The following is a 26,610-nucleotide window of genomic DNA, read 5'->3' as shown; positions in this document are numbered from 1 at the left end:
GAGATTCCAGAATCCCTGTTTGTGATTGGCCAGTTGTCATCGCGCTAGGAGGAGTTTGCGTGTAAAGTGGTTTCCGCTGTGTTGTTTGACAGTCAGCTAGTGACGCCAGAAGAGGCTCCCATCATTTCAGGTAAATAGAATATTTCTATGTTTTCTGCTCGTTTGTTTCTAAATGTAACCATGACGGTGTCATTTACCGAAAGCATTTGCCCAGCTTCAGCCTATGGCCTCTGCCAGTGTGTGTTGGGGCTCATATTGCGCTGAACAGACCCTGCGGAGGTCAAACTGGAAAAGAGAAAACATGATGAGCAAACGTCTGTGAACATGTCCGCTGGCCCCGAGCCGTTACACGGCCACATATGCGATGGGAACAACAACAAACCGCCTATGGGTAGCACCGATAGCTATTGTAGCTATCGCTTCGTAGCGGCAGCGTTAGCATCCATCCCGGTGCCCGGTGACGGAGCTGCGGAGGGACCGACGGCAGGTAGCACCGCCCGACCACACACTGCAGCGGTTCATCCAGAGCGACTCCTTAAATTCTGAATCTTTTTGCTTATAAACAAACGGGTGTTTACCATCTAGCTACCAGCACACCACTGCGTCAAACCTCCGGCCTCTGTTTGTGTCTGCCTGCGCCCTCGTCATTCTCGCGTTGATCTCGAGTTGAATGGTCGAACACCGCGGCCAGGGGTTCCGTTAAATGCTTCGGTGTGATTTATGAGGGGGGAGTAAGGCAACACCTCCCTGAGAGCAAAGCATTCACGCTGGAAACATGAGCGGATCCAGTGCAGAGTTCAGGGCTGACACGGGCATCAGCCTCTGGGCTTGTTTGGCTCGACCACCATTCAGTTTCTTTGGCTTTTATTTTGTAATCCTTTACACTTCCTCTCCAGATTATCAAACGCCAAAATGTGTGTGATTGTGTGATTGTGAGCCAAAGTTAATTTCAACAAAATCACAAAACTGTCACTCTGTAGACAGGTTAGACACTCTAAAGGCCATGTTGCCATGAGGCTCCATGCTGTGAAGGATCCATGAGCAGAGATTGAAATGTGAATGTTTGATGAGGCTGTCGGGGTCAAAGGTCCAGTTTGTTTACGATTTAGCTTCTCTTCTCTTGAAGGGTGAACAAGGTTGTGTTGCAAGCAGCACACTGTATTGGACTGAACGAGGCGTCCAACTCTATTTGCTAAAGAAAAGTGTTTAATTTATATTTTGTGTTAGTAGTTTATGTCACATTATATTGGCCAATATGTTGCTATTGATATCGGCCTTAAAAACATGATCTGTCTGCTGTTCCATTGTACGATTCCACCGTCATGTCTGCTGAAACACATTTTATTTCCCTTTTATACCTGATGACTTGTTGTGAAACACAGACCCAGAGTGTGTGTGTGTGTGTGTGTGTGTGTGTGTGTTGTGTTGGTCCTCGGGCTGTGGGTCTCCCCCTGGACATTGCAGGTCAACACTGGCTCCATTGTTTGAGGACAATGAGAGTGTAGGCCTGCATGGAGGGAGGCACTGCTGGGACAGTAGAGTTTGGCCACCGTCTTTGCTCAAGGGCAAAGAAGGAGAGATCTGTTCTTACCATGTTGTTACCACACATGAGGCTGTAGAGAGGGAGCGATAGATGGATAGAGTTTGTGTAAGAAAGATAAACAAACTGTGTTCCTGTGCAGCACAGTTAAGTCAACTTCATAATCTGAAAGGACAGAAGAGTTCCGTTTGTTCCACATGCTGCTGGAAACTTTCTCAGCCCAAGTTGTGATGACATTTCAGAATTCCCGAGCCAGTCTCACTGTTTCAGCAGACCGTTTCAGCTTAGACAATGACACACACAATTGTGGTTGGCTGCCTGCCAAAATGTTTGACCAAAATAGAAGCTGTAACCAAACTGGCAGCGTTTGGCCGCGGGCTGAGGGACAATGATGGACAGCTGGCACGGTTCATCCAAAAAGACATTATTTACCTTTTCTGCAGTATTTACAAATCACTGAGAGTCATCATCTGCATTTCTAGAACCAGCCTGTTATGTAGACACGGTGTCTTGTGAGGTCATCACATGCTGTAGTTTGAAAAGGTCCATAATGAACCGATCCTGGACACCAGAACAACTCCATATCCATTCAGCCCTATAGTTTCCAGAGGAGGCGGCTCCTCCCTCACAGCAGCATCCTGTTGGGGGGTTTGCTCCGACACACACGCTTACATCATGTAATGTACTCTCCGTCTCCAGCCCTCTGATTTGATTTCATTCACAGCCGCTGATGGTAGATTAGAGTCGCCAATCGAATTGGGGGGGCAAAGACGGCGGTGATGCTGCCATGTGCTGTAGGGGTTAAAGTGCTGGTGTCTGTGGACGAGACAGAATCTGGGAAACCAAATGTCAGAGTCTAATTCATTATTGCATTGTTGTGTTGCCAGTTTAAATGTGTTGCTCCTCATATATTTCTATACGTTTGCACGCCAAACATGCGTTATTCATAATGCCTTTTAGAACAAGAGGCCTTCTGTCTCCTGGGTGTGACGACGTCTTCTCTAATGGTCCGGTCATTATCAGCCGCTGGCCATTAGCTGTGCTGTTGTTCATAGGCTCACGGTGTTCAGTGGAGCGGCCTCGTTTGTATTCCCTCTGCCTGCATGGAGGCTGCGCTAGGGGCCGGCTTGTTTACCCTCCAGTCGCACTTTGTGCTCCGAGTGAGGGGCCGGGCGGACTTGAGGACTGGCAGAGCGGCTCGTCTGCTCTGGGACACTGAAGCCTGTTGATCCCGCCGCAGCACAAACGCCCTGTCAGCTGAATCAGTCTGCAAATCGTGCAGGCAGGCAGGGAGACAGGGAGGCAGGCAGGCAGGCAGGCAGGCAGGCAGGCAGGGAGACAGGGAGGTGGTGTGGAGCAGCCTGGACGGACCTTTGGGTTTGCTACACCTGTGTAGTTGGGTCGCATTCAGCAGAGGAGGATTCTGGGTAAACTGGAGAATCTCCCAGTACAGGGAAGTGGTTGAATGGCTGATGGCTTAAAGCATGGGCATCGTGAAAAACAACATGTATGACTCAAAAGGTAAATAATGGTAAACACACATGTTGATCTGTGTGTGTGTGTGGCAAACTGGAGCTTGAGAGAGATCCTGTGTTCATAACAGGGAAGTGTACAGGATGTAAGTGGATCTTTCTCTTATTCCAGCGTGCAGTGAAAGTGTGTTTGACAGATAAATGAAGTCTGATAACAAGATCAACACACAGCTGTTTGCTTCTGCTCACGTCAGTTTCTCCTCTGTGGTCGGAGTCCTATGCAGATCTGCGTTCCTCTCCCTGCTCAATGGAATAAGAAGAGAAAGAAACAAACCAGGCAGGGTTTAGTCTGACCAGAGGCCAGAGGATCCCAAACGTCCTCGACGGCCCCGCACGTTAGGAAAGGGTCATTTCAGTGTGTGTGTGTGTGTGTGCTCCTGTGAACGTATCCGTGTTTGCCTCTCATCCACGTCCTGAATGTCTTTGTTTCCAGTGGCCGTTGATGGACCAGCCGTATGAAGAGACGGGGTTAGAATGGGACAGAGCGCCTCGGAACAAGAGGTCCAAGGAGACACCTCCGAGGTGGGTTTGTTTACCTGTGTGTGTGTGTGTGTGTGTGTGTGTGTGTGTGTGTGTGTGTGTGTGTGTGTGTGTGTGTGTGTGTGTGTGTGTGTGTGTGTGTGTGTGTGTGTGTGTGTGTGTGTGTGTGTGTGTGTACTAAATGTCCAATCAGATCACAGTAGTAGACAGCTTGGACGTGTGTGTTGTAGTTTCTTCAGTTTCTAACCGTCAACTCAAAGCCACTTCCTCTTGCTGTAACCTTTTGTGTCTTAAGTGGCGCAAGGACGCAGTTTCACAATTAGTGTGTATCACTCTCTCATAAAGGTGTCTTATCTTTACCTGGCTGTCTGTCCAGTACGTCTCCCCTCCTGGACGTCTCACAGCCTCATCTCCAGCTCTTAAACGGTCAAAACCAGTGATTTAAATTGTGCGCATGTCTCCGTTGTGTTCCAGTCTCATGTACCCAAGCTGCACTCACCATCTGTCCATCTGTCCGTCTGTCAGGCGCCGTCTCCACTGCGCCGCTCGGGCCTTTTCCTGGGCTCCACACCCACCAATCAATATCTACTGATAATACACACGCAGCCTGGTTGGCTGTCAGCCAGAACACTGACACCCTATTGTACTCACTCTTACAGCGTGACTGTGGACTAGCAGGCCAAACACACACACACACACACACCCGTGTTTATCAGGGCCGTAGGATCTCTCCACGCCCCGCCTGAGTCACATTCACACATTGATCAGTGTGTGTGTGAAGATGTTCCTGGTCTTGAGTGATAAAGGTCTCTGCTGTCAGGATGAAGGTGAGATTAACCCCTTCTGCTCGGCTGGGAGCTGCTTTTTTGGAAAACAAGGTGACTAGTAGAGAAAAGGCCGTTTCCTCCCGGTCCCTGCTCGGCCGCTCTCCTGTGTTCTTGGCCTTTCATGTTAGTTTTGCCTGTCAACTGAATGATCTCTTATTGTGCGGCCACAGGCTCAGCTGTACTATGCTGGGAAACTCCTGTCACGAGGGCAGGAAGCTCTGTGTGTATTTCTCTCCTGCACCTCTCACTGGAGGTCACACAGCAGGGAGGGGAGGTGGGAGGCTGGGATGGTTGAGTTACGCTCCATGCATTTAGGTTCTCTTCAAAACCTGGACCCCAGTCTGAGACTCAAGTCTGATAGCTGTTGCTAAAGACGGCGGCTTTGATTTATTCTTGGTGCCAGCATTTCCATCCCGTCTTCATCCCTTCTCTTCCTCCTTCTCTCTGCTGTGGGCCAGACCCTCCTGCCTTTAGGGCGAGTCTCTTAAGGCCTCAGCTTGCTTCCAAGGGTTTTGCCTGATCACACACTCAGGTCCCTGCAGCTGCTGACTGAGCGGGGGAGGAGGAGGAGGAGGAGCTCTGCTTTCTCTTTTAATGAGTTTAGATTCTGTACTTTCTGCTGGGGGAGAGATTCTACGGCCCAGATAAACGTGTGTGTGTGTGTGTGTGTGTGTGTGTGTGTCTGTGTGTGTGTCTGTGTCTGTGTCTGTGTGTGTGTGTCTGTGTCTGTGGTCCAGTCACACGTAAAACCTTGTGTGGCGTCACGCGTTGTGCGTAGCTGTGGAAGTTTGCAGAGGCGCTGTTTCCCACATTCCATTACACCTCAGTGAAAGTGAAGCCTGAGGCGGCGCTGCGGCCCGACTGGCACGTCTGCTGCTGGGGCTTGGGTGCAGACGCCGTTCTGACGAGTGAACCCTCTTTGTATGTTTCTGTTACAGGAAGGGTTTAATAATCAAATCAAATCATTTGTGGAGGAGGAGCTACAGACGAGCATGGTGAGTGCACAGCAAAGATACAGCGCGGTGTGTTTATCACATGACTCAATAGAACTCAAACCAAAGCCTCTGCTCCTCTCTTCAGATGATGGGGATGGTGATAGGCGCCGGCATAGCCATAGTCCTTATCGCCATCCTCATCTTCTTCGTCCTGCGGAGGATCCAGCTTCGAAGTGAGTAATCCACGAGATGTGAAGAGTATGAGAACGTGTTTGTGCTTCAGTACTTAACTTTGGTGTCTCATGCTTGACAGACCTGGAAGCCAAGGAGGCCCCCAAGTACCGCTTCCGTAAGAGGGACAAAGTCATGTTCTATGGGCGAAAGATCATGCGTAAAGTGAGTGTCTGTCTGACAGGAAGTGCTTCCAAAGCCCGTGTTTCATAAATGCAACAGTAATGACATAACAAAGCCAATCAGCCACGCAGCAGCATGGGTGGATCCTCATCTCTCCTCTTCATCGCCCCTCAGGTCTCCCAGTCTACCTCTTCCCTGGTGGGCACATCCTCCTCCTCTCGCCCGCGCCTGAAAAAGAAGCAGAAGATGCTCAACATTGCCAAAAAGTACGTGGCAAAGCAACCTGACCAGCCGCCGCTGCCTCTGCTCACACACTGCTCACACACACTCTGCCTGTCTCCCTTCTCCTGCGTAGGATCCTGCGCTTTAAGAAGGAAGTGCCCACCCTGCAGGCCAAGGAGCCCCCTCCCTCAGTGCTGGAGGCCGACCTGACAGAGTTTGACGTGGCCAACTCCCACCTTCCCTCCGAGGTGCTCTACATGCTCAAAAACGTCCGGTAGGTTGTGCCTCTTTTTAATATCTGTGTGTGTGGATTGAAATTGGACCTGCGTTGGCTCATTAAAGGCACGGAGTTGTAGATGGAGCACATTGACCTCTGACCTCTCCCCCCCCTCTGCTGCAGAGTGCTGGGTCACTTTGAGAAGCCCCTGTTCCTGGAGCTCTGCAAGCACATGGTGTTTCTGCAGTTCCAGCAGGGGGAGTACGTGTTCAGACCGGGCCAGCCCGACAGCAGCATCTACGTGGTCCAGGACGGGAAGCTGGAACTGTGCCTTACTGGAGGGGTGAGGAGCGGCTCGGCTCACTGAGGATCACTGCCGCTCGCCGTAGAATAAAGAGATGGAAACAAGTAGCGAATATCCAAACAAATGAGGGGGGAAACCTACTAAGGGGTTAAACTGCAGCCTCAACCTCAGCTAACCAGAGTTTAATAACTGATAAACACATATTTGGCTTAAGAGACTCTGGGATTCAGGTGGATTTGGCTCTTTGATTGGGATCTCAGTTTTCTGTAAGACTGAAACATGTCCCCTCACCTTACATGTGTATGTCTGCGCCTGTCATGTGAATCATTAACTCTATGTTAGCCAATTTAGAGTTCTGATGGCTTCTTGAGTCTCTGGTCATCATTTGCTCGTTCCTCTCTCTCTCTCCCAGGATGGTAAAGAAAGCGTGGTGAAGGAGGTTTTCCCTGGAGACAGCGTCCACAGCCTCCTCAGCATCCTGGACGTCATAACTGTGAGCCACGCAACACACACACACACACACACACACACACACACACACACACGGCCATACACTTCCACCTTGTGTTTTCTAATGTGTGAAACTTTTCCTGAGGTTTGACGTTTGCGCGCGTGTGTGTGTGTGTGTGTGTGTGTGTGTGTGTGTGTGTGTGTGTGTGTGTGTGTGTGTGTGTGTGTGTGTGTGTGTGTGTGTGTGTGTGTGTGTGTGTGTGTGTGTGTGTGTGTGTGTGTGTGTGTGTGTGTGTGTGTCCAGGGCCACCAGAAGCCATACAGAACCGTGTCAGCGCGGGCAGCAGAGGTTTCCACTGTGCTGCGTTTACCTGTAGAGGCCTTCCTCTCTATATTTGAGAAATACCCCGAGAGTCTAGTGAGGGTGGTACAGGTCAGTATGTGTGTGTGTGTGTGTGTGTGTGTGTGTGTGTGTGTGTGTGTGTGTGTGTTGATGTTCTGTTTCAGGCGATCCTATGTTCTCCAGTGTTCTGTCTGATCCACAGCCTACTTTTCCTTGTATCTGTTTAGATCATCATGGTCCGTCTGCAAAGAGTCACAGTCCTGGCTCTGCACAACTACCTGGGGCTCACCAATGAGCTGTTCAGCCATGTGAGTGTGTAACACACACACACACACACACACAGACACACAGACACACACACACACACACAGACACAGACACACAGACACACACACACACACACAAACACACACACACACACACACACACACACACACACACACACACACACACACACACAGACAGACAGACAGAAAGTTTTTATAAACTGTTTTTATTATGGAGTCACAAACGCCGAGGTTGTGTCTTTTCCCACCGCACACACAAACAGAGCGTCGACCTCACATGCGTACTCCTCCCTATCCTACAGGAGATGCAGCCCCTTCGCCTGCCGCCCCCGTCGCCCTACCCGACCCGCACCAGTCCCGTCCGCCACAGCAAACGCTTCGGCAGCCTGACGGTGGCCGAGGAGCAGCGGGAAGCCGCCATCAAAGCGGAAACCACAGGTAGCTCAGGCTCCCTCTCCCTCCTCACTGCTCTGTTACATTACAAACATTTTCGCTTTTCATTTTGCTTGTGAGATGATGTCATTGTTGTTTGTGCACAGGAGGGGAACCAGGAAGGGATGGAGCGGCCCCGCCCACCCTGAGCAGGACCATCTCCATGCCTGTGGACATAGCAGGTGACGTACCTTTCCCTCGTTAGCGTAGCCTTTCCTCTACACTCACACAACAGCATCAGGAGCAGGTGAGCATGAAGCTAATCACACTCGGGTCGCTGTCCTCTGTGCAGGCATTCAGAAAAGCCTGAGGTCAGACTTTGACATGGCGTACGAGAGGGGCCGCATCTCCGTCTCTGCAGAGGACGGCAACACATCTCCAGCCTTCACACGGGTCAGTACACTGCCCACTCCATGTCTCTCTGTAGGGCTGTTACCTGCTCACATCACAGAGCTTCCTACACGTCGCCCCTTCCCTGCTCGGCCTCGTGGCTTTATAACCTAAATGGAGGCTCACAGGAGTCTGCAGCCGCTGCTTCCATCTTGTACATCCTTTGATTGTGCTGCTTGGTATTCTTTATCGTTTAATCTTGTTCTTGTGGCGTGGTCTGGTGTGGGTGTGTGTGTGTGTGTTGCTTCATCTTCATGTTTCAACATGTGCTTCTAGAATCTGTTCCTATTTGTTGCTGCTGTGTGTCATTTCATGCCGTTGCGTTGCTTCCTCGCCTGTGGCTTTGTGTCTCCGTTGTTCAGACATGTTACCCAGTGTGAGTGTTTAAATGGTTATACTTAAAGGTTACCTTCTGTCATCTGGCCCGGGGCCACATCAGGCTGACTGTGGCCCATTTACTGTTCTATTATTGGACTTCACACTCTGTTCTTTGAGCTGCCTTGTATGATATCCAAGCATGTCAATCATCCAAAACAGTATCTATCCATTTATTTGATTCATTGGGATGTTAAATGTTCCCTTTGCAACAAACACTGCTGATTAAACAAGGTCTGAGTTTAGATGGCCTCAGTGATGATCTGAACATGACGCCATCTTGTGTTTCAACCCAGTCTGTGTCCCAGGAGCCCCGGGAGAGGAGGGTGACGGTGGACGAAGTCCCGTCGGGGATCTACCTGTACCCAGACGAAGAGTCGGGACAGGACAGTATCTTTGCACCGGCGCCCAGTCGCTCCAGCGCCACTTTGTTTGAGGACGCACAGAAAGAGATTCTCAAGCTCATGAGGATCGAGGTTTGTGGAAGCTGTCGTGTTAGCAATCTGTCAACCACAAGTTTCCTCTGCACACTTCATCAGGGTTGATATAGAATAGAAACAGGCAGAAAAACAAAACTGCTGCTGAACTTAACTCAGTAAGTTCATTGACGTACCTCAGCAAAGACTTTGATGCTCAACAAAGTGTCTCTACACACTCAGTTTCATCTTTAAACCTGACCCAAGCCCTTTGTTTCACTCCATCCTAATCCAATTCCTGTGTTGTCTTCACTTGAAACCTAGGGGAGGTATTATTGTCACTCTCATCTCAGTTGGGTTCCAGTTCAATTCTGCTTTAACAAAGTGTGACCCACAATTCACACAAGGGGGACAGGAAGTGAACTGCAAACAAAGACAGATCATGTGACACTGCAGAGAAGCGTTTGGTCAGACTGAAGAGTGAAACTGAAAGCAGACTCAGACTGTGCTGAACCTCGTGTGTGACCCTCTGCATACTTCATATCTGTAGATGTCCTGCTTCTCCACCGCTCCTCTTGATTCCAGCATTGTGCCTCTGCTTTGCCCTGATCTCTTGAATCCTTTCCTGTGTGTGTGTTTGCAGGACCCGTCCTTGCTCAACGGGCGAGTGACTCTGCACCACGCAAAGGCCGGAGCCGTGTTAGCCAGACAGGGAGACCAGGTACTTCAACCTACTGGCTGACAGACGTTCCTGTGTCATGATTAGATTCAGGGATCTAGGCTGCGATGCTTCCTATCCAACATGACAGCTGAAGGTTATTTGTCTCCTCCCGTGTCTCCCCTGTTTCCTCCCTCGCTTCCCCCTTTTTTCATCCCTTAAGGATGTCAGTCTGCACTTTGTCCTGTCCGGTTGTCTGCACGTCTACCAGAAGATGATCAACAAGCAGGAAGCCGTCTGCCTCTTTGTGACGCAGCCGGGGGAGATGGTGGGTCAGCTGGCCGTCCTCACCGGAGAGCCGCTCATCTTCACCATCAAGGCCAACCGAGACTGCACTTACCTCAAGATCTCAAAGTCCGACTTCTACGAGTGAGTCAGCTGTCATTTCAGTGTGACAAACATAAAGAGTTCTCCTGTAATCCCTTGAATATTCCAGTTTGAACTTTAATAGCTGACCGTGTGTGTGCTGCCCCCTGCAGGATCATGAGAGAGCAGCCCAGTGTGGTGCTGAGCGCCGCCCACACGGTCGCCGTCCGCATGTCTCCTTTCGTCAGGCAGATGGACTTTGCTATAGACTGGATGGCGGTGGAGGCTGGCAGAGCTCTGTACAGGTGCTGCACTCCTCCCTCCCCCGCTGCACACACACACCACTGCCTCTGTGTGTTAGCACTGTGTCTTCACTCTGCTCCCACCTGTGCCTCTTCCTCTCTGTAGACAAGACGATCAGTCAGACTGCACCTACATTGTTCTGAACGGCCGCCTGCGTTCAGTCATCCGCAAGACAAATGGCAAGAAAGAGCTGGTGGGGGAATACGGCAGAGGCGACCTCATCGGAGTGGTGAGAGCTACGTCCTTCACCTCGCTGGCTCTTACCACACACGGACAAATGCTGAGACTTTGTGTTGTTGTGTCCCGCCGTCTGCTTCAGGTGGAGGCTTTGACCAAACAGCCGCGAGCCACAACCGTGCACGCTGTGAGGGACACGGAGCTGGTCAAGCTCCCCGAGGGAACGCTCAATAACATCAAGAGACGATATCCACAGGTCACCCACAGCTTTGACTGGCACAGAATCTTTTGTGTGTCACAGTTTGTGTACAGCTGAACTGATGTGGATGCTGGTGTGTGTGTGTGTGTGTTCAGGTCGTTACTAGGTTGATCCACTTGTTGGGCCAGAAGATTCTAGGGAACCTGCAGCACGGTCGTGGGCCATTCTCAGGTAAGGCAGCATCTGTGAACCTCATCAGTGTGTTCTGTACCTGCGTGTGAACACACACACCCACCCCTTCTGTACCTGCATGTGAACACACTCACACCCCTTCTGCACTCCGTCCCCCAGGTTCGGCCCTGAGTCTGCCCAGTATGGCCACCAGTGCCGACGTCACCAACCCCGCCAGCAACCTCTCCACGGTGGCCGTCCTGCCCGTGTGCGACGACGTGCCAATCAACGCTTTCAACCTGGAGCTCAGCCACGCCCTCAGTGCGATCGGTAGGGCCGCCGCTCGCTGTGTCCTCCTGTGCAAAGCCACGCTTCTCTCTCCTGGATTGTCTGATTTCTCCTCTGTCTGCACCTTAGGGCCCACCCTGCTGTTGACCAGTGACATCATCAGAGAGCGACTGGGTGCCTCTGCTTTGGACAGGTTGGTTTGTCCTCCCAGTCTGAAGTCTCCAAGTTTCCTTTCCCATTAATGCCTGATCTGTTTCATATCCATTATGACTTTGCCTGCGTCTCTCCGCCGTCCCCCCAGTATCCATGAGTACCGTCTGTCCGGCTGGCTGGCCCAGCAGGAGGACATCAACCGGATCGTCCTGTATCAGACCGACAACAGCATGACCCCGTGGACGCAGCGCTGCATCCGCCAGGCCGACTGCATCCTCATCGTGGGCCTGGGGGACCAGGAGCCTACGCTGGGAGAGGTGTGTGTGTGTGTGTGTGTGTGTGTGTGTGTGTGTGTGTGTGTGTGTGTGTGTGTGTGTGTGTGTGTGTGTGTGTGTGTGTGTGTGTGTGTGTGTGTGTGTGTGTGTGTGTGTGTGTGTGTGTGTGTGTGTGTGTGTGTGACCATCCTCTCCTCTCTCTCCTCTCCTCTCTCAGCTGGAGCAGATGCTGGAGAACACGGCCGTCCGGGCCCTGAAGCAGCTCATCCTTCTGCACAAAGAAGACGGGCCTGGACCCTCCAGGACGGTGGAGTGGCTCAACATGCGGAGCTGGTGCTCTGGGCACCTGCACCTCAAGTGCCCACGCAGGGTCTTCTCCAGACGCAGCCCCAGCAGACTGGTACCTTCATACACACACATGTATCTGTGTGTTTAACCTGCCAGATCTATAATAGAGGGGCAGATGTCTTGTATCTTTGACACTTAAGACATTGTACTGTTTGTTTGACAGACAGTGACCAACAAGTCAGGCAGTGGTGTGATATTTAATTCATCAACCTTAACCAAATCATTAGAATCCAGTGTGGAAAACTGATAGAAAGTCTGGACATGATAAAGCGTCAGACCTGTGTTGATGTTAGTGATGTTTCCTGTTTCCTGTCTGCAGAGGGAAGTGTACGAGAAGGTCTTTGAGAAGACGGCGGACAGACACAGCGATTTCTCTCGGCTGGCCCGCGTCCTGACTGGCAACAGCATCGCGGTGGTGCTGGGAGGAGGCGGAGCCAGGTGAGCAGGGCCCTCGGAAGAGGGCGGAGCTATGTTCAGATGGACAGACATGGAAGCTGTCCCCATGCTGTAGTGAAAGTGTGATGGGCTCCTGTGTTGCTGTGCATGATCTGTCACTCATTGTCTCCTGCTTCTCCTCATGCAGAGGCTGCTCCCATGTGGGTGTGATCAAAGCCATGGAGGAGGCAGGGATCCCTATCGACATCGTGGGCGGGACCTCTATCGGCTCTTTCATCGGCGCGTTGTACGCTGAGGAGAGGAGCGCCGTCAGAACCAAACAGAGAGCCAGAGAGTGGTCTAAGGTGAGGACTCGTCTCTGCCCGTGTCCCAGGCAGATTTAGCTCCTGTCATTTCTCTCATATCCTCCACAAGAAGACGTTTGTTAACACCCAGCATCATACTGTGCAGCTCAGCACACCATGAGAAAGAAAAGCTGGTTGCCAGCGTTCACACTGAGCTGCTGCTGTTCTCTTACAGGCGATGAACTCCGTGTTCAAAACGGTGCTGGACCTGACGTATCCCATCACATCCATGTTCTCTGGCTCCGCCTTCAACACCAGCATCTACAAAGTGTTCCAGGATAAACAAGCTGAGGTGAGAGAGAACAGAGGACTCAAGTCACTAAACACACATTAGTAATATACAGTATGGTTCATATTCATGCCCACACACACACACATGTCTGTCCCCAGGACCTCTGGCTGCCTTACTTCAATGTAACCACTGACATCACCGCCTCGTCCATGCGTGTTCATCAGGACGGTGAGTGACAGCTGAGCTGACTACCTCTTCCCTCATTATACCTTTGATTTAAGCTGCTGTGAGTTGCTATAGTTACACACATTTCACAGAGACCAGGACAGCTGTAGCTTTAAACACACACCATGAGTATATAAGGACTAAAATCTCTTAAGTGTGCATAATGAACAACTTAAACTAAACCCAGAGCAGCAATGAAGCTCTGACTGACAGAGAACTAACGACTGAGACTGGCATAAGAGCCCAACCAATGTGTCCATGTCCTGCCAGCATGTGCACATCACACATACATGAATGCTGTGTGTGTGAGGAGACAAAAAGAAGCAGTAGTAGAAGTTAGTAGTAGTATGTAAATGTTCTTTAGCTTATTTCACGTAAGGTTAAAGACTTCAGTTTAAATTTGTGCTTAAATGTGCAAGATAGTTCCTTATATCATGACTGATTGATTGGTTGATTTATGGACCTGTTTATGTAAAGGCTCATATCTGATGTCATGTTGTTCCTGTATCTTCTTTGCTCTTAAACGTTCACATCAGTCTCAGCTGTAGAAACACAGTATGGGTTGGGCTCTAACTGTCTTTGGCTTTAAAACGCTCCAAACGTAATCAAACTGATCATCACTGTAACGTTGGAGGCGACCTGGCATGTTGGTGCGTTGAAACCCTTAGCCTCAGATTGGACTGCTTGCTCTCAGGCTGCGTAAGAACACACAGTATAGAGCTCACACACACACACACACACACACACACAGACTGCTGGGGTTTGCAGGTCGCAGTCGTAAACACCTGGGATGGAATCACAAAAGCGATCATTAGAAATGGTTGATAGTGAGATCACATTTGGACGCTGCTTGTTTTTAATGCTTCAAATTGTGGCTGATTGCTGGGTTTGTGGGTTTGTGGGTTTGTGGGTCTGTGGGTTTGTGGGTCTGTGGGTTTGTGGGTTTGTGGGTTTGTGGGTCTGTGGGTCTGTGGGTTTGTGGGTCTCTCCTCCACAGAAACACTGAATGCTCCTGTCTGCATGGTGGCATGTGTGTACTAACTGCTGGAGCAAAGCCTTTGTATCTCTTTGTCTCCCCCTGACACCATCCCTTCAGTCTCTCCCCCTCTCTGTCTTCTCTCTCAACCCTTCTCTGTCCTTCTTGTATCCCTAAGTGGCTAATCTGTCCAAGCTGTGGCCTCCTGGTTGTTTTCTTTGTCACCATTTATTTCCCTCACACGTCCTTTTGTCCAAACGTGTCTCAGCCTCTGGCTCCTCGTCCTAGACGCTCTAATCTTAGTTCCCTCTCCAACGTAGAGTCGCTGTGTTGTAGGAAACGTAACTTACTTTGTGGCTAATCCCTGCTCCGCCCCATGTTCATGTCAACACGTAGGATCCAGAACACTCCCCCTTCCCCCCCCCTGCTTTTGTCCCCTTCACTCCCTAACGGCGCCCATGTGTCCCCCTCTCTCCTCGCCCATGTGTCCCCCTCTCTCCTCGCCCATGTGTCCCCCTCTCTCCTCGCCCATGTGTCCCCCTCTCTCCTCGCCCATGTGTCCCCCTCTCTCCTCGCCCATGTGTCCTACCTCTCTCCTCTGCATCCATCCTCTGCTTCCTGTAGTTTCTCTGGTTTTGCCTTGATCATAACTCCGGGCCTCCTGTGGCTACAGAGACTGAGAAGGACAGAGTGTTTCATCCAAACAAACCGGGCTTTCCTTGAACTTCTAAGAGGAAGTGACAAAGTGACCACAGGGTCAGGAGTCTCCAGCTCCTCCTCTGGTTTGTTCAGTGAGCACCATCCTCCTCCTCCTCCTCCTCCTCCTCCCCCTCCTCCTCCTCCTCCTCCTCCTGTCTGTCTCATTACACGCTTTAGTTTAGAGACTCTATCTCTGTCTTCCTCTCTCTCTCTCTCTCTCTCTCTCTACCTCTCTCTACCTCTCTCTCTCTCTCTCTCTCTCTCTCCCTCTCACTCGCCCTTGCTTGGTTGATATCCAATCTTCTAACAAAGATATTGCTAATTCTTTAATACCCTTAATAAATCAAACATCAATCAAACATGCATTGTCATCTGTCCATAGGTTGTGTGTGTGATGATCAGTGATGTCACCCTCTGTGCTGCTGATCATTTCCTATCTCGCTCTGCGTCTCCTTAGTTGACCTTAAATGGTTTAAAAACCCTTAAATTGGCTCTAGCCGTCTTCTTGTGTGCTGTTATGAGATTGGAAAGTGGACACTGTAGGAATAAGAGCTGTTTTGTTGTTACGCTTCCTGTCTCGCTCTTTGTAGCTTCCTGCTCTCTTCTTCCCTGTGTACACAGCCGCCATATTGTTTTCTTTCCCTCCCCCCTCCCCCCTCTCTGTCTCTGTCTCTCTCTCTCTCTCTCTCTCTCTCACCATCTGTGATGTGGAGCCCGGCCCATATTTGATGTGTTCCTCCTTCTCCATCTCCATCTCCTCCTCCAGGTTGCGTGTGGCGCTATGTTAGAGCCAGCGCCTCCTACACCCCTTATTTACCTCCCCTCTGCGACCCCAAGGATGGCCACTTGCTTGTGGACGGTTGCTATGTTAACAATGTCCCAGGTCAGACCCCCCATCCGTAAAATCGACCAATCGACCACTCGGCTACTCTCCTCTTTTGTGTCCTTTCTCTCAAGTCCCCGATTCACTCTAACCAACCCCACCCTGACTAGTTGGGATCCCATGGTTTGGAAGGAAAGACTAAATCCAATCCCTGTCCTTGAATTGATTGAAATCATCTCTCACAAAAAAAACATTGTCCCAATATTAGATCTCATTCCCTCCACTCGGCTCTGCTGCTGTCACACTGAACACCAATTGGCTGAACTCACCCCCTTAGCTCCGCCCTCTTCTTGGATGCGAGGTGGAGGCCCTGCATGCTGAGTGTCCACGGGTCACAGAGAGACGCATGACCGTCCCCTGCTTGTCGTGGCTCCCTTAATTTCACCGTCAGACTTCCTCTCCCCTAAAGCTCTCATTGATCTGTAATCAGGTGTAAAGGCTCCTCACCTGGATCACAGTGCAGGTGGACTGTTGCCACTTGGCCGCACCTCTCAGCTCTCTGCTGTCTGAAGGAAGGCTGCGATGGTGTCGGGCTTGCATTCCTTAATCCTTGCATCTGTGTGCTTCTGTGGTGAATAACCTTTTTATGTGGACCTACATGTAAATGTGTCTGTCACAGCTTATTCATCTTTAGTTCCCTCTCAGGAAGCCCTTGTGGATTTGTTTCTGTTTGCCTACGGGTCATGTGGTTGATCCTCCCTAAACAGCCCCCGGCCCTCCACCCTTGGCTTTGCTTGCTTTTATGTGCATGCAGATAATCCACACAGTCTGAGCCCGTCTGTACCTTACTCTCACAGATATATACTGATGGCATGAACTCTTCTCCTTTTACTTTCCTTGAGGTTGTTTGGGAGTCAGTGTTCTGGATCCTGCTTTAGCTTTAGCCCCTTCTGGCCCTCCATCCTTAATAAGGTTTCTTAAAGTGATGCAAGTACCTGAAATAAAAAAAAAAGCCGTCCACGGTTGAGTAATTCCTTCATTCTTCCTGTTTCTGTAAGATTCCTCTTCCTCAGCATTTCTCCTCCTGCTCTCCTCCAAAAACTCCACGCTCAGTCGCACCCACACTTTTCTCAAAGGTGCTCCTTATCCTTCCAACCCATGCAAGCATCCAGCCTGCGTCTGCCCCCTGCTGGCGCTGCCGGGGCGGTGCAGGCTGGCTGCCTCCTGACACGTTCACACTCAGAGATCTCCAAGCGACGTCACAACACCTGCATCTGCCTCTCTGGTGACAAACGCTGCATGTTAGTTAGTTAGTAATGTAAATGTTGTAATGGGATTCGCCCCTTGCCAGATGCAGCAAAGTGCAGTTGTTGGGACAGACTTTGGAGACTCAAGCAGCCTTGGAGCTCTGCGACCATTGACTTTTTTACCTTTCCCACAAGACACACTGGGTCTGTGCGAGGTAATGAGGTGTGCAGTGGTGCGGGACAGAGTCTAAAGGTCGGACAGACACACAGTCCCAGCGTCTGTGGGGACGGGCCGCCCTCCCGCCTCCGCGACGCCGGGACTGTGACCTGCAGCGATTACTAACCTGAGTCGTGTAGGAAATCATTGAGCTGTTATCCCCTTCCTCCCTCCATCCCTCCCTCCGTGGCGTGCCAGGCTCACTGTGGCGCTATGTGCGGGCGAGCATGACCCTCTCGGGGTACCTGCCGCCTCTCTGCGACCCCAAAGATGGCAACTTGCTAATGGACGGTGGCTACATCAACAACCTGCCAGGCAAGTAGAGGTGGCGCCCCCCTGCCGCCAACACTCAAACCCTCTGTGTCCACCAAGAGGAGGGGTGAGGGGCTGGAGTAAGGGGCGGGGAGGGGTGTCAGCGTGTGTGTTAGATGCTAGTCGGTGTTGAATGCTGGGTAAGTATGTTATGGAGGGTAGCCTGGTGGGAGTGGGGCGGTGCGCTGACCTTCCTCCATCTGAATAAGATCTTTGGTCCCACTTTGTTCAGACCAGTCAACCACCTGGTTCAGATCTGTGATCCATAAACAAATCATTTCTATCAGACCTTTAAATTTGATGGAGAAAAGTCAGCGGTTACTGTTGTGTTGTGTTGTGTTGTGTTGTGTTGAAGTGGAATCATTAATATGTTGAATGTTGAGTCAGGAGTTGTCACACTGACCTGAGGGATGTGATCTTGTTGTGTCAGAGTAGCCTGGGGTCACACACACTGCAGAGGGTCCAGTCCCATTCATCTGCTCCTACATTCCTCCTCTAACCAAAGTCACAAATTGGGTTTTTAAAGCCGCCGACTTTGATCCCTGGCCGAGATTTCTCCATTATTGCTTGAGATACGAGACTCCAGTCTGCTCTGAGAACTCTTCCCCCTGCTAATGTTGAAATGAAAAACAGCGTCGCTTCCATTTCCACCGGAGGGAAGACGGCAAGTCGTGTTTGTTTAGAGGGCGAGCGGGGAGGAGACGGTTTTTCTCTGCGGGCCATTAAATGCTACATGATTTCCTGCAAGCGCTTGAAAACGCGGGCAGAGTCAAACGTTCTACTGATGTGTGTGTGTGTGTGTGTGTGTGTGTGTGTGACGTGAGAAGTAAACAGCTTTTGTCTTTCATCATGGGCGCGCAGAGGAAACCCTCTCTGAATCCGTCTCTGCCAGTTCTGATCCAGATCGTACGCACCCCACATCTCACAAAGCTCTGGAGCCACTTACTGTAATTGCTGGGTTTGTTATGATGAATCGCGTCTCATCATTTCATAGCGCTACAGGTTTCTGAGGTTTGGAGAGACGCAGAGCTTCCAGGGCCCAGATTGGTTGAACAAAAAGAGGGCCTTGTAAAATCAACATCTTTTTACTTTTTGAATTTGCATTACTCTGCTCTCTCCCTGAAGGCTTTGTGCTCAATCAGCGCGGCCCTCCTCCTCTAGTTGTTGTTGGCACGGCCGGCTCAGTGCTTTGGGCTTGTGGGATGTCTTCCTGTTTCTGTCTTTGAATCGACTCAAACACCACAAAAATGCTCTCCGCCCCGAGGTTCCTTTAAATACCAGCCAGTCCGTGTGAACGGCACGACTCGCCGCCCCGGGGCCAGAGAACATCTACGTGACTGTTTTAAAACACGGCAACGCTCGGTCTCACTAATTGGCCATAAATCCCCAAAGTCACTGTGAAGGTTTTTGTGGTGTGAGTCTGTTTGAACTCTGTTGCTTTAAAAATGGAGCTCTGATTAAAAAAAACACTGAAACCCAAACAGAGCAGGATTGGTGGGTTTATCATCTCTGCTGTTGGACTTTCTCTGTCCCCTGTGTGTGTACGTGTGTGTACGTGTGTGTACGTGTGTGTACATGTGTGTGTGTGTGTGTGGTTGTTCACGTCTCGGGTAACAGCGGACATTGCGAGGAACATGGGCGCCAAGACGGTCATCGCCATCGACGTGGGGAGCCAGGACGAGACGGACCTCTGTAACTATGGCGACTGCCTCTCTGGCTGGTGGTTGCTGTGGAAACGGATCAATCCCTGGGCAGAGAAAGTGAAGGTACACAGTATATGTGTGTGAACTGGTGAGGTGTGTGATCATCACCAATGTATCCGTGCATGTCTGCTGGAGGAGTGTGTGTCTGCTGGAGGAGTGTGTGTCTGCTGGAGGAGTGTGTGTCTCAGTCCCGTCTGCTGGAGGAGTGTGTGTCTGCTGGAGGAGTGTGTGTCTCAATCCCGTGTCACTGTGCGATCACCAGGTACCCGACATGGCAGAGATCCAGTCCCGGCTGGCCTACGTCTCCTGCGTGCGACAGTTGGAGGTGGTGAAGAAGAGCGCCTACTGCGAGTACATCAGGCCGCCCATCGACCGCTTCAAGACCATGGACTTTGGCAAATTTGATGAAATCTACGTGAGTTCCTAACGAACTGTGGTTCCTCAGTCTGATTTAAGCTGACGAGGGAGCTGAAGAGGGCGGGGCCGAGGTAAAGGTGGAGCGGTCACTTCATCACTGAAGCCCGACCAGACCTGGTGCCTTTTAGATGGTTCTGAAATATAAACACATGCAGGGAGAAGAAGACTAATAGGAAGGGGCGGGGGGGGGGGGGGGGGGGGGTTGTTATTCTCCTTACCCTGCCCGCATTAAAGCATTGTAAATGAAACTTCCTTTCCTAAGCAGAGGCGTTTATCTCTGACACACAGAGCTTCATGCTCACATTATGACTTTGGGCTCTCTCTTCAGTCTGTCTCCGCGGAAAACCACTGATGTCAGGGATGTGCAGTAGGACATCTCTGCAGTCTGCTTTGACCCCGGTTGCTTCATTTTGCAGGATGTGACCACACGCCGAGCTCTTGTGGCATCACTCCACATTCACACACAGTTGTTAGCCTCAGCTGTGTTCCTGCTGCAGTGACTCCTGCATCTGGCAGATTTCACTCAAACTCTCCCCGAGTCAAAGCAGCGTCTTGGTTTATGTCATTGTTTAGAATTACAAAGCGTTTACTCTAAGCATGCCTTTAACGGAGTCCATCTGAATTGGAACACCTTTTCCCTCAGGATGTGGGCTACCAGCACGGCAAGCTGCTGTTCACCGGCTGGGCCCGAGGTGACATCATCGAGAACATCCTGAAGGACCACCGCTCAGCCGACTACAACGACAGCAAGCGGGTCGATGTGAGTGCAGCGCCGTGCACACTTCCTGTCCGGGTGTGTCGTTTACAAATCAAACCACCGTCGGAGCTTTAACTCCAAAGTTTTGCGTCATTTCTCTGAATCTGACGTCTTGTCTCTCAGACGTGCACGTGTCCGGCGGCCGACTTCACTGACCTGGCTGAGATCGTGTCCAGGATCGAGCCGGTCCAGAGCTACGTCGCTACAGAAGGTGAGGGACGCCGCACTAAATGACTCAATGGCTTTAGATGCAGTGTACTAATGACCGCCTGCTGTATGTGGAGAGCACACACACACACACACACACACACACACACACACACACACACTCATAGAAACTCTTGCTGCAGCAGTCTCCTCCCTGTGATGTACATTTCTCCTCTGAGATGAACTGTTATCAGTGTAATAACTCAGCGGTCGTAACAGAAAGAGTCCCTGATATTAGATGGGGACCGTTTCATCCTGATGGCGTAGTAAATTCTCTCTGCGACGTCTCCTGTTAATCTCCTCACGCAGCGGAGGAGTCGGACTGTCTGACAGAGTACGAGGAAGACGGGATGGATACAGTGAGAGAGGAGGGGGAGGAGGAGGAGGAGGAGGACGAGACCGACGACCACTCCCCTGGAGACTGGGGCCCCAACGGGGTCTTTCAGACTGTGAGCACGCACGCACGCACGCACGCACGCACGCACACACACACACACACACACACACACACACACACACACACACACCCACACACACACACACACACACACACACACACACACACACACACACACACACGCATACGTAAAGATCCATTAAAAGTCCTCATTGTTGCGACCAGAATCATATTATCCAGTTATAGAAGTTCTACTACATCCCCAACCCACAACCCCTCACTGCCTCATCAGTCTGAACATCCTTCAGTCCTCAAACATCAAACCAATCAAACCCGGATGAAAACCATAACATTATCTCAGTAATTGTATTTTATGATCTACTTCCCTTCCACAAATGTCCTTCTTCCCTAATGAGCTCATAAAAGTCTGGAACATGAAGCCCAAAGCTCCGCCCACGCCTCCAAAACCACAAACACCGCTGATGATGGATCTGTTTCAGTAAAGGTTATGACATCATGGCCTCCAGAGTCTCCAGCATAGAAGAGGTTCATCCTCTGGGCAGCAGCTCAGCAGTGTGCTCGGGTAAACATCTGGAAATTAAGCTTTTGGACGGATCAATGCATCGGACGAGTGTATTGATCAACCAACCGCTCGCATGTGTGAGTGAGTGTCATATTCAACACCACAGTCGCTCTTTAATGAGATTTAGTCTAAATCAGCTTCTTAAATCCTTTCCTTTTGGCAGCATGTGTTGTTGTTTCAGCTCGTGTTTGATCGCTCAGTCGGCCGGCTGCAAATGCGTGTGTGCAGCGCCGTGTAAATGAGTGCAAACCATTGTTGTTTTGGAAAGATTTGTACCCTCGTAAGCGACGTCCAAGTAGGACTGCTGTTAAGATGAATGAGGCTGAGCTGAATCCAGGCTAACAGCTGTGTTTCTGTAGAGAAGCTTGTAAAACTCAAATATGAGGCTGTTTACCAGGAGGTCAGTCAGAGGGGAGGAGCCTCAGTGTGTACGAAGCTTTATCTGCAACACAAACAGTCAGTCAGCAGAGGGCAGACACACTTACAGGGGAAGATTAAGGTTTTGTGGCTCAAACTGGATGAGGTGAAGTCTAAGAGGGCGGAGCTAATGGGGGGGAGTTGTGTTTCTATGCTCCGCAGGATGAGGAGAAGTCTGTGCGCCAACGCAGGAGAATCATCATCGACGGCTGCTCCGAAGTGTCCGACTGCTGACAGAGGGCCGGCGAAGTCGAGGAGCGGTAAAGAGAAGAGAAGAAGGGCCAAATGATGGGTCCATACCTGGTGGTTGATGGGACGTTGGACCCCCGCACTCTCTGAAACACTGAACCACTGTTTTTGTTCTTTCCCCCCCTGAGAGAAGCAAATCTCTGATCTGGTCTGATCGCAAAACTATCCAAGCGCAACTGGTGGTCTTCGGAGGTCCACCCCCTCATATTAGAGACCAAACTCATCCAAAACACACACACACACACACACTCCTGCCTGCCAACTCCAAACTCCACACACAGATACAGAGGACTCGGAGCTCACACACCTGCATGACTCTCACACCGCCGTGTCTCCGCCTCTCATCCGGCTCAGACTCATTGCACTTTGATGTTTGAGGTCCAACGTGAGCGTTTGTCCGGATCGGTGAGCGTGGGCGTGCCTGTGGGCTCGTAGGCTTAGATTTGGTAAAGGTTGGGCATTAGAGTGGGGCGCTGGAGAGAGAGACAGGGTGGGTGCGGTGGGTTTGTGTAAATAAATGTACACAGAGACGAGGTCATGGAGGAGCGCAGTGTTGAATGTTTCAAGTTAAGATGTTAAGTAGAGAGTCGGCGAGGGAGCGAGAGCAAAGTAGAAGATTCATATAGAACCAAAGTAGACTTGAATGTTGAAGACGAGGCTGAAAAGTGTTAGAAAGCCGAACACGAGCAGCGAGAGAAGACGTGAGAAGACGTGAGGGGAGGAAGCTCTGATGACTGTAGACATGTTTTTCTTTTTAATCACGCACAACAGAGGGAGCTGGACGACTCAGACGATGTAACCGCTCAGCTCCACGATGATGATGATGATGATGATGATGATGATTGTGATGATACTAGATGAAGGAGAGCGGGGCATTCGCCATTTGACCCACACGACACAACGGGACCGCAATGTTTGGGGAGGGGAGGGGAGGGGAGGGGCCACGTGTGCTGCACTCAGGATTCCTGCAGTGTTTAATGTCGAACACTGAGAGACTGAACATGTTGGGGACGAATCCCAGGCGCAGAGGGAATCCTGAGTGCTTCCACATGGACACAAGTTCACCTCATGTAACTAATGCTTAAGTAACACGGACCTCCTGTAGAAACTGTAATAATATAATATACATAATGTGTATATGAGGCAGACATTTCTGAGTGGATGCTTTGCTGCAAAACAAGGAATCTCACACTTGTAACAAAAAAAAAAGGGGGGATTTGACCCTTGAACCCATTCATGTGTGGTGGATGGCTGCCAGGTTTGGTTTTATTTTTATTTATGTGTTGACTACTGGCTTTTTTTAATTCAGGGGAGGGGTGTCAAACCCAGAACGTAGGGTTGTCATCTTAATTAACTTGGCTTTAGCTGTTTTGCACTGAACTCTTTGATGGATTCCTCTGCTCGGACACGGAGATGTTCCCTCCAGATGTTGAGGGAACCTGGATAAAAAGTGAGATGTTTAATTTAATATGCATACTGGATAATAAATATAACGTGTTCTAACCCGGTGCACTGGAGCTTTATTCACACACACACATGAGGAGAACTCAACACACAATCTACCAGAAGGTAGGTCTGGTATGGCCTTTTGATTGAGCGCTTTGTTTGCTGGTTTGCTGTTTGCAGCAGTGGTCGTTTCCCAAAGTCAATGGGTTGGTTTATCTGTTTACTTTCCATTCCAGGCACACGAGCTCGACCCCCAGCTGCTCTCCTTTCAAAGTTCAGAGGTCAAATTCACATAGAGCCCGAGTCGTTTCAGTAATATTGTTGACGTTATGGGCGATGTGAAATTAGCATGTGATGATTCCAGAGAGTCTAGAAACTTCTCAGGTTCATTCCAAGTCATCTTTAAGTTTTGAAGTATTTGAATATTCTGCCTCTACCTCTACCAGCATTGCAAGCTAGCTAGCGCCAATCGCTAACGTCGGCTAATCTGGTAACCTTGTGTTTAACTACTTCAGTCCGATTATGGGGCATTGACCTTTGTCAGATAAGGACGAAGCGCCTGACTCTGAGCTCATCATCTGATCGGCCTTTTATGGTCGTTATCATTAGAAAAGTCTCACCTATGAACTCTCATGTGTGATGCACTTTTATCTGTCCTACCTCATCTTTTTCCTGTAATAATAATCTGAGGCTCCTGTGTTCCGATGGAAACACCTTGGTATCATTGTGTCCACAGATAAGAGAAGGCTGGGAAATGCAGTGTGAAGTTCTCCATCAGCCAGCTTTCATTTAGCTGTACAAGCAAAATAATCCCTCCATCCTGTCTTCATACAGTTTATCATGTTTACAGTTATGAGCCTATCACTGGGCCCACTGGGCAAGAGGCTGTCCGGGTTAATCTAAATCAATTCAACTGTTCTCTGTTCTCCACTGCTTATCCTGGTTTGGTTCCCAGATGCAGCATGTGTGCCAAAGAGGCCCAGATGTTCCCCTGCCTGGCTACGTTCCCCCGGCTCTTCCTTGGGGATCCCCAGATGTCCTTAGGCAAGTATGTCCTGTGTTTGTCCTGTAGTCTCCTCTGGGTGAGGAGATCAGATGCCTGAACCTCCTCAGCCGTTGGAACTTTGGACTTTGTGGCAGTGGAAGCTTGTTCCTGACACAAGGAATCAAGACTGAGCAAGAAAGTGTGGAGCCAAACTCGGTATAAAGCAAATGATTTGATTGGAATCGTTAAGTGGAGCTGTGCAGGGTGAGAAGCACAGGGCTGCCATTCACACCAGCCTCCAGCTGGCTGCTCCACAATGTTTCCCAGTGGGCCGAGGGTCGCCCCACTGTGTGTGTGTGTGTGTGTGTGTGTGTGTGCGCGTCCGTGCCCGTGCGCGTGCGTGCGTGTGTGATCCTCACTGCAGCTTTGAATATTCAGCCTTCAAATTTTCATCTGCAGTTATCACATCCATTTATTTGAAAACTCTCAGTTAAGTAAATCTGCAGTTATTAGATATTCTACTGTTTCATTAGTGATAATAACTCTGTGTCCTTCACCTTGACCAAGGCTACCATCCTGTATATCTGTACCTGCAGATAAGATGACATCACCTGACTCTGACTCCACTGCTCCTCCTTTTCTTTATTACGTTTTAACAACTTTCACATGATGGAAGGTCGTCTTCATCATGTGACCTGGGAATCTAACAAGCGGAATATTTAGAAAAGAATATTTTATTTATTACATTTTTATTTATTTATAAGAATATTTTGGAGAAAGAAATACTAAAAATTAAATATATATACAGTATTTATATTCAAGTAGCAAGTGGGAAATAATCATTGAAAAAAAGGATTATTTTTAGTTTTTAGTATTTTTTGTCCCCCCCTTCCTTCTCTTGCCACGGCCCATAATGCATTTTGCAGCTGCTGGTACGTTAGAATGATGTCATCCTGTAAAAACCAAATTGTTTAATAGTTCAACAAACATAGGACAATAAAATCTAAGTGCAAATATATATATAAATATACATATATATATATGTATATATATAAATATATATATATATATTTATGTATATATATATATTGATCTATATGGATCCTTATCAGAGGAGACGTTAGTCTGAGCCCAGCAGAGGCTGAGAAATGAGCAGGTGGATCCAGGACAGAACATCCAGACCTTGCTGTCTGGTTTAATCTTTAGCTCTCTGCTCCTGGTCTGAAAGCTGACTAAATATGCCCCTGAGCAAGGCATTCAACTTCCACAGGTGGAAAGACACCCTCTACAAGAGAACACATGTGCTGTCCAAACGCACTACAAAGTGAATATTCTTCATCTCACTAATAACATATTAACCAAAACCTTCAGAAACTAAATCAGCTTTATGTTTTACTGCTTGAATTATCTGCATTAATATATGACCGTGAGTAAGCTTGAGTACAGTCATGGGAAGTGTTGCGTAATCTTTCCGTTCACCAGTCACAGTCACGGCTAATATTTACTTTACTTCATTTAAAATGTCCATGGCTAACAGCTGCTGGAGGTTCTACTGCAGTATACTAGGAGCTGTAACTGTAGACCTGTGGCATGTAAATGTAAATGTAGTGACAGTGGTAACATTAGAAGCTGTATGGTGTTTTCTCTTGTATTAGTGATTGATCCGCTCTTTTACCTAAACAATGAACAGAAGGAAAATGTCTTTGCCTTATTACCAAAAGTAAACCGAACGGCTCTGCTTCATTGCTCTGCTTTGTGATGATGATGCTGATGGTGCTTCATCGTGTGAAGCATTGCGTAACCTTATCACTGGTTGTTTATCAAATCAACTTTCCATACTGAGTGTGTGTGTGAGCCTGTGAGCAGGTATATAAGGAGGAGCGAGTCACAGAGAATCAGACGCTCTCCGCTCTTCCTCACCCCCTCAAGCTGCATC

The 26,610-nt window shown here is 49.7% G+C and overlaps 1 protein-coding gene across 4 annotated transcripts; it reads left to right on the top strand.

Annotated features, from left to right (window-relative positions):
- Window positions 1-52: 52 nt before the first annotated feature.
- On the top strand, window positions 53-23,746 carry pnpla6 (patatin-like phospholipase domain containing 6). Of its 4 annotated transcripts, XM_076171028.1 has the most exons (37): window positions 53-130; window positions 3,506-3,594; window positions 5,318-5,374; window positions 5,460-5,547; window positions 5,628-5,710; window positions 5,843-5,934; window positions 6,024-6,164; window positions 6,291-6,450; window positions 6,824-6,904; window positions 7,166-7,294; window positions 7,432-7,512; window positions 7,794-7,929; window positions 8,031-8,105; window positions 8,216-8,316; window positions 8,985-9,164; window positions 9,748-9,825; window positions 9,986-10,191; window positions 10,302-10,433; window positions 10,537-10,660; window positions 10,751-10,864; window positions 10,963-11,038; window positions 11,159-11,308; window positions 11,396-11,459; window positions 11,568-11,736; window positions 11,912-12,094; window positions 12,362-12,480; window positions 12,626-12,782; window positions 12,958-13,074; window positions 13,173-13,242; window positions 15,681-15,797; window positions 17,400-17,516; window positions 19,131-19,279; window positions 19,479-19,631; window positions 20,277-20,393; window positions 20,514-20,601; window positions 20,907-21,046; window positions 22,157-23,746. In XM_076171028.1, exons 2-37 carry the CDS (start codon window positions 3,547-3,549, stop codon window positions 22,226-22,228), a joined length of 4,164 nt encoding a protein of 1,387 aa, XP_076027143.1. In that variant the 5' UTR covers window positions 53-130; window positions 3,506-3,546; the 3' UTR covers window positions 22,229-23,746. The 4 variants fall into 4 exon arrangements, with proteins under 4 accessions (XP_076027143.1, XP_076027144.1, XP_076027145.1 ...); XM_076171029.1 differs by lacking the exon at window positions 15,681-15,797; XM_076171030.1 differs by lacking the exon at window positions 17,400-17,516.
- Window positions 23,747-26,610: the final 2,864 nt, after the last annotated feature.

This window comes from Genypterus blacodes, unplaced genomic scaffold (genome assembly GCF_046128005.1).
Source record: "Genypterus blacodes isolate CSIRO-AG114 ecotype Tasmania unplaced genomic scaffold, CSIRO-AGI_Gbla_v1 ptg000240l_1, whole genome shotgun sequence".
Classification (NCBI taxonomy): Eukaryota; Metazoa; Chordata; class Actinopteri; order Ophidiiformes; family Ophidiidae; genus Genypterus; species Genypterus blacodes.
This window is presented reverse-complemented; position numbering and strand designations above follow the sequence as displayed.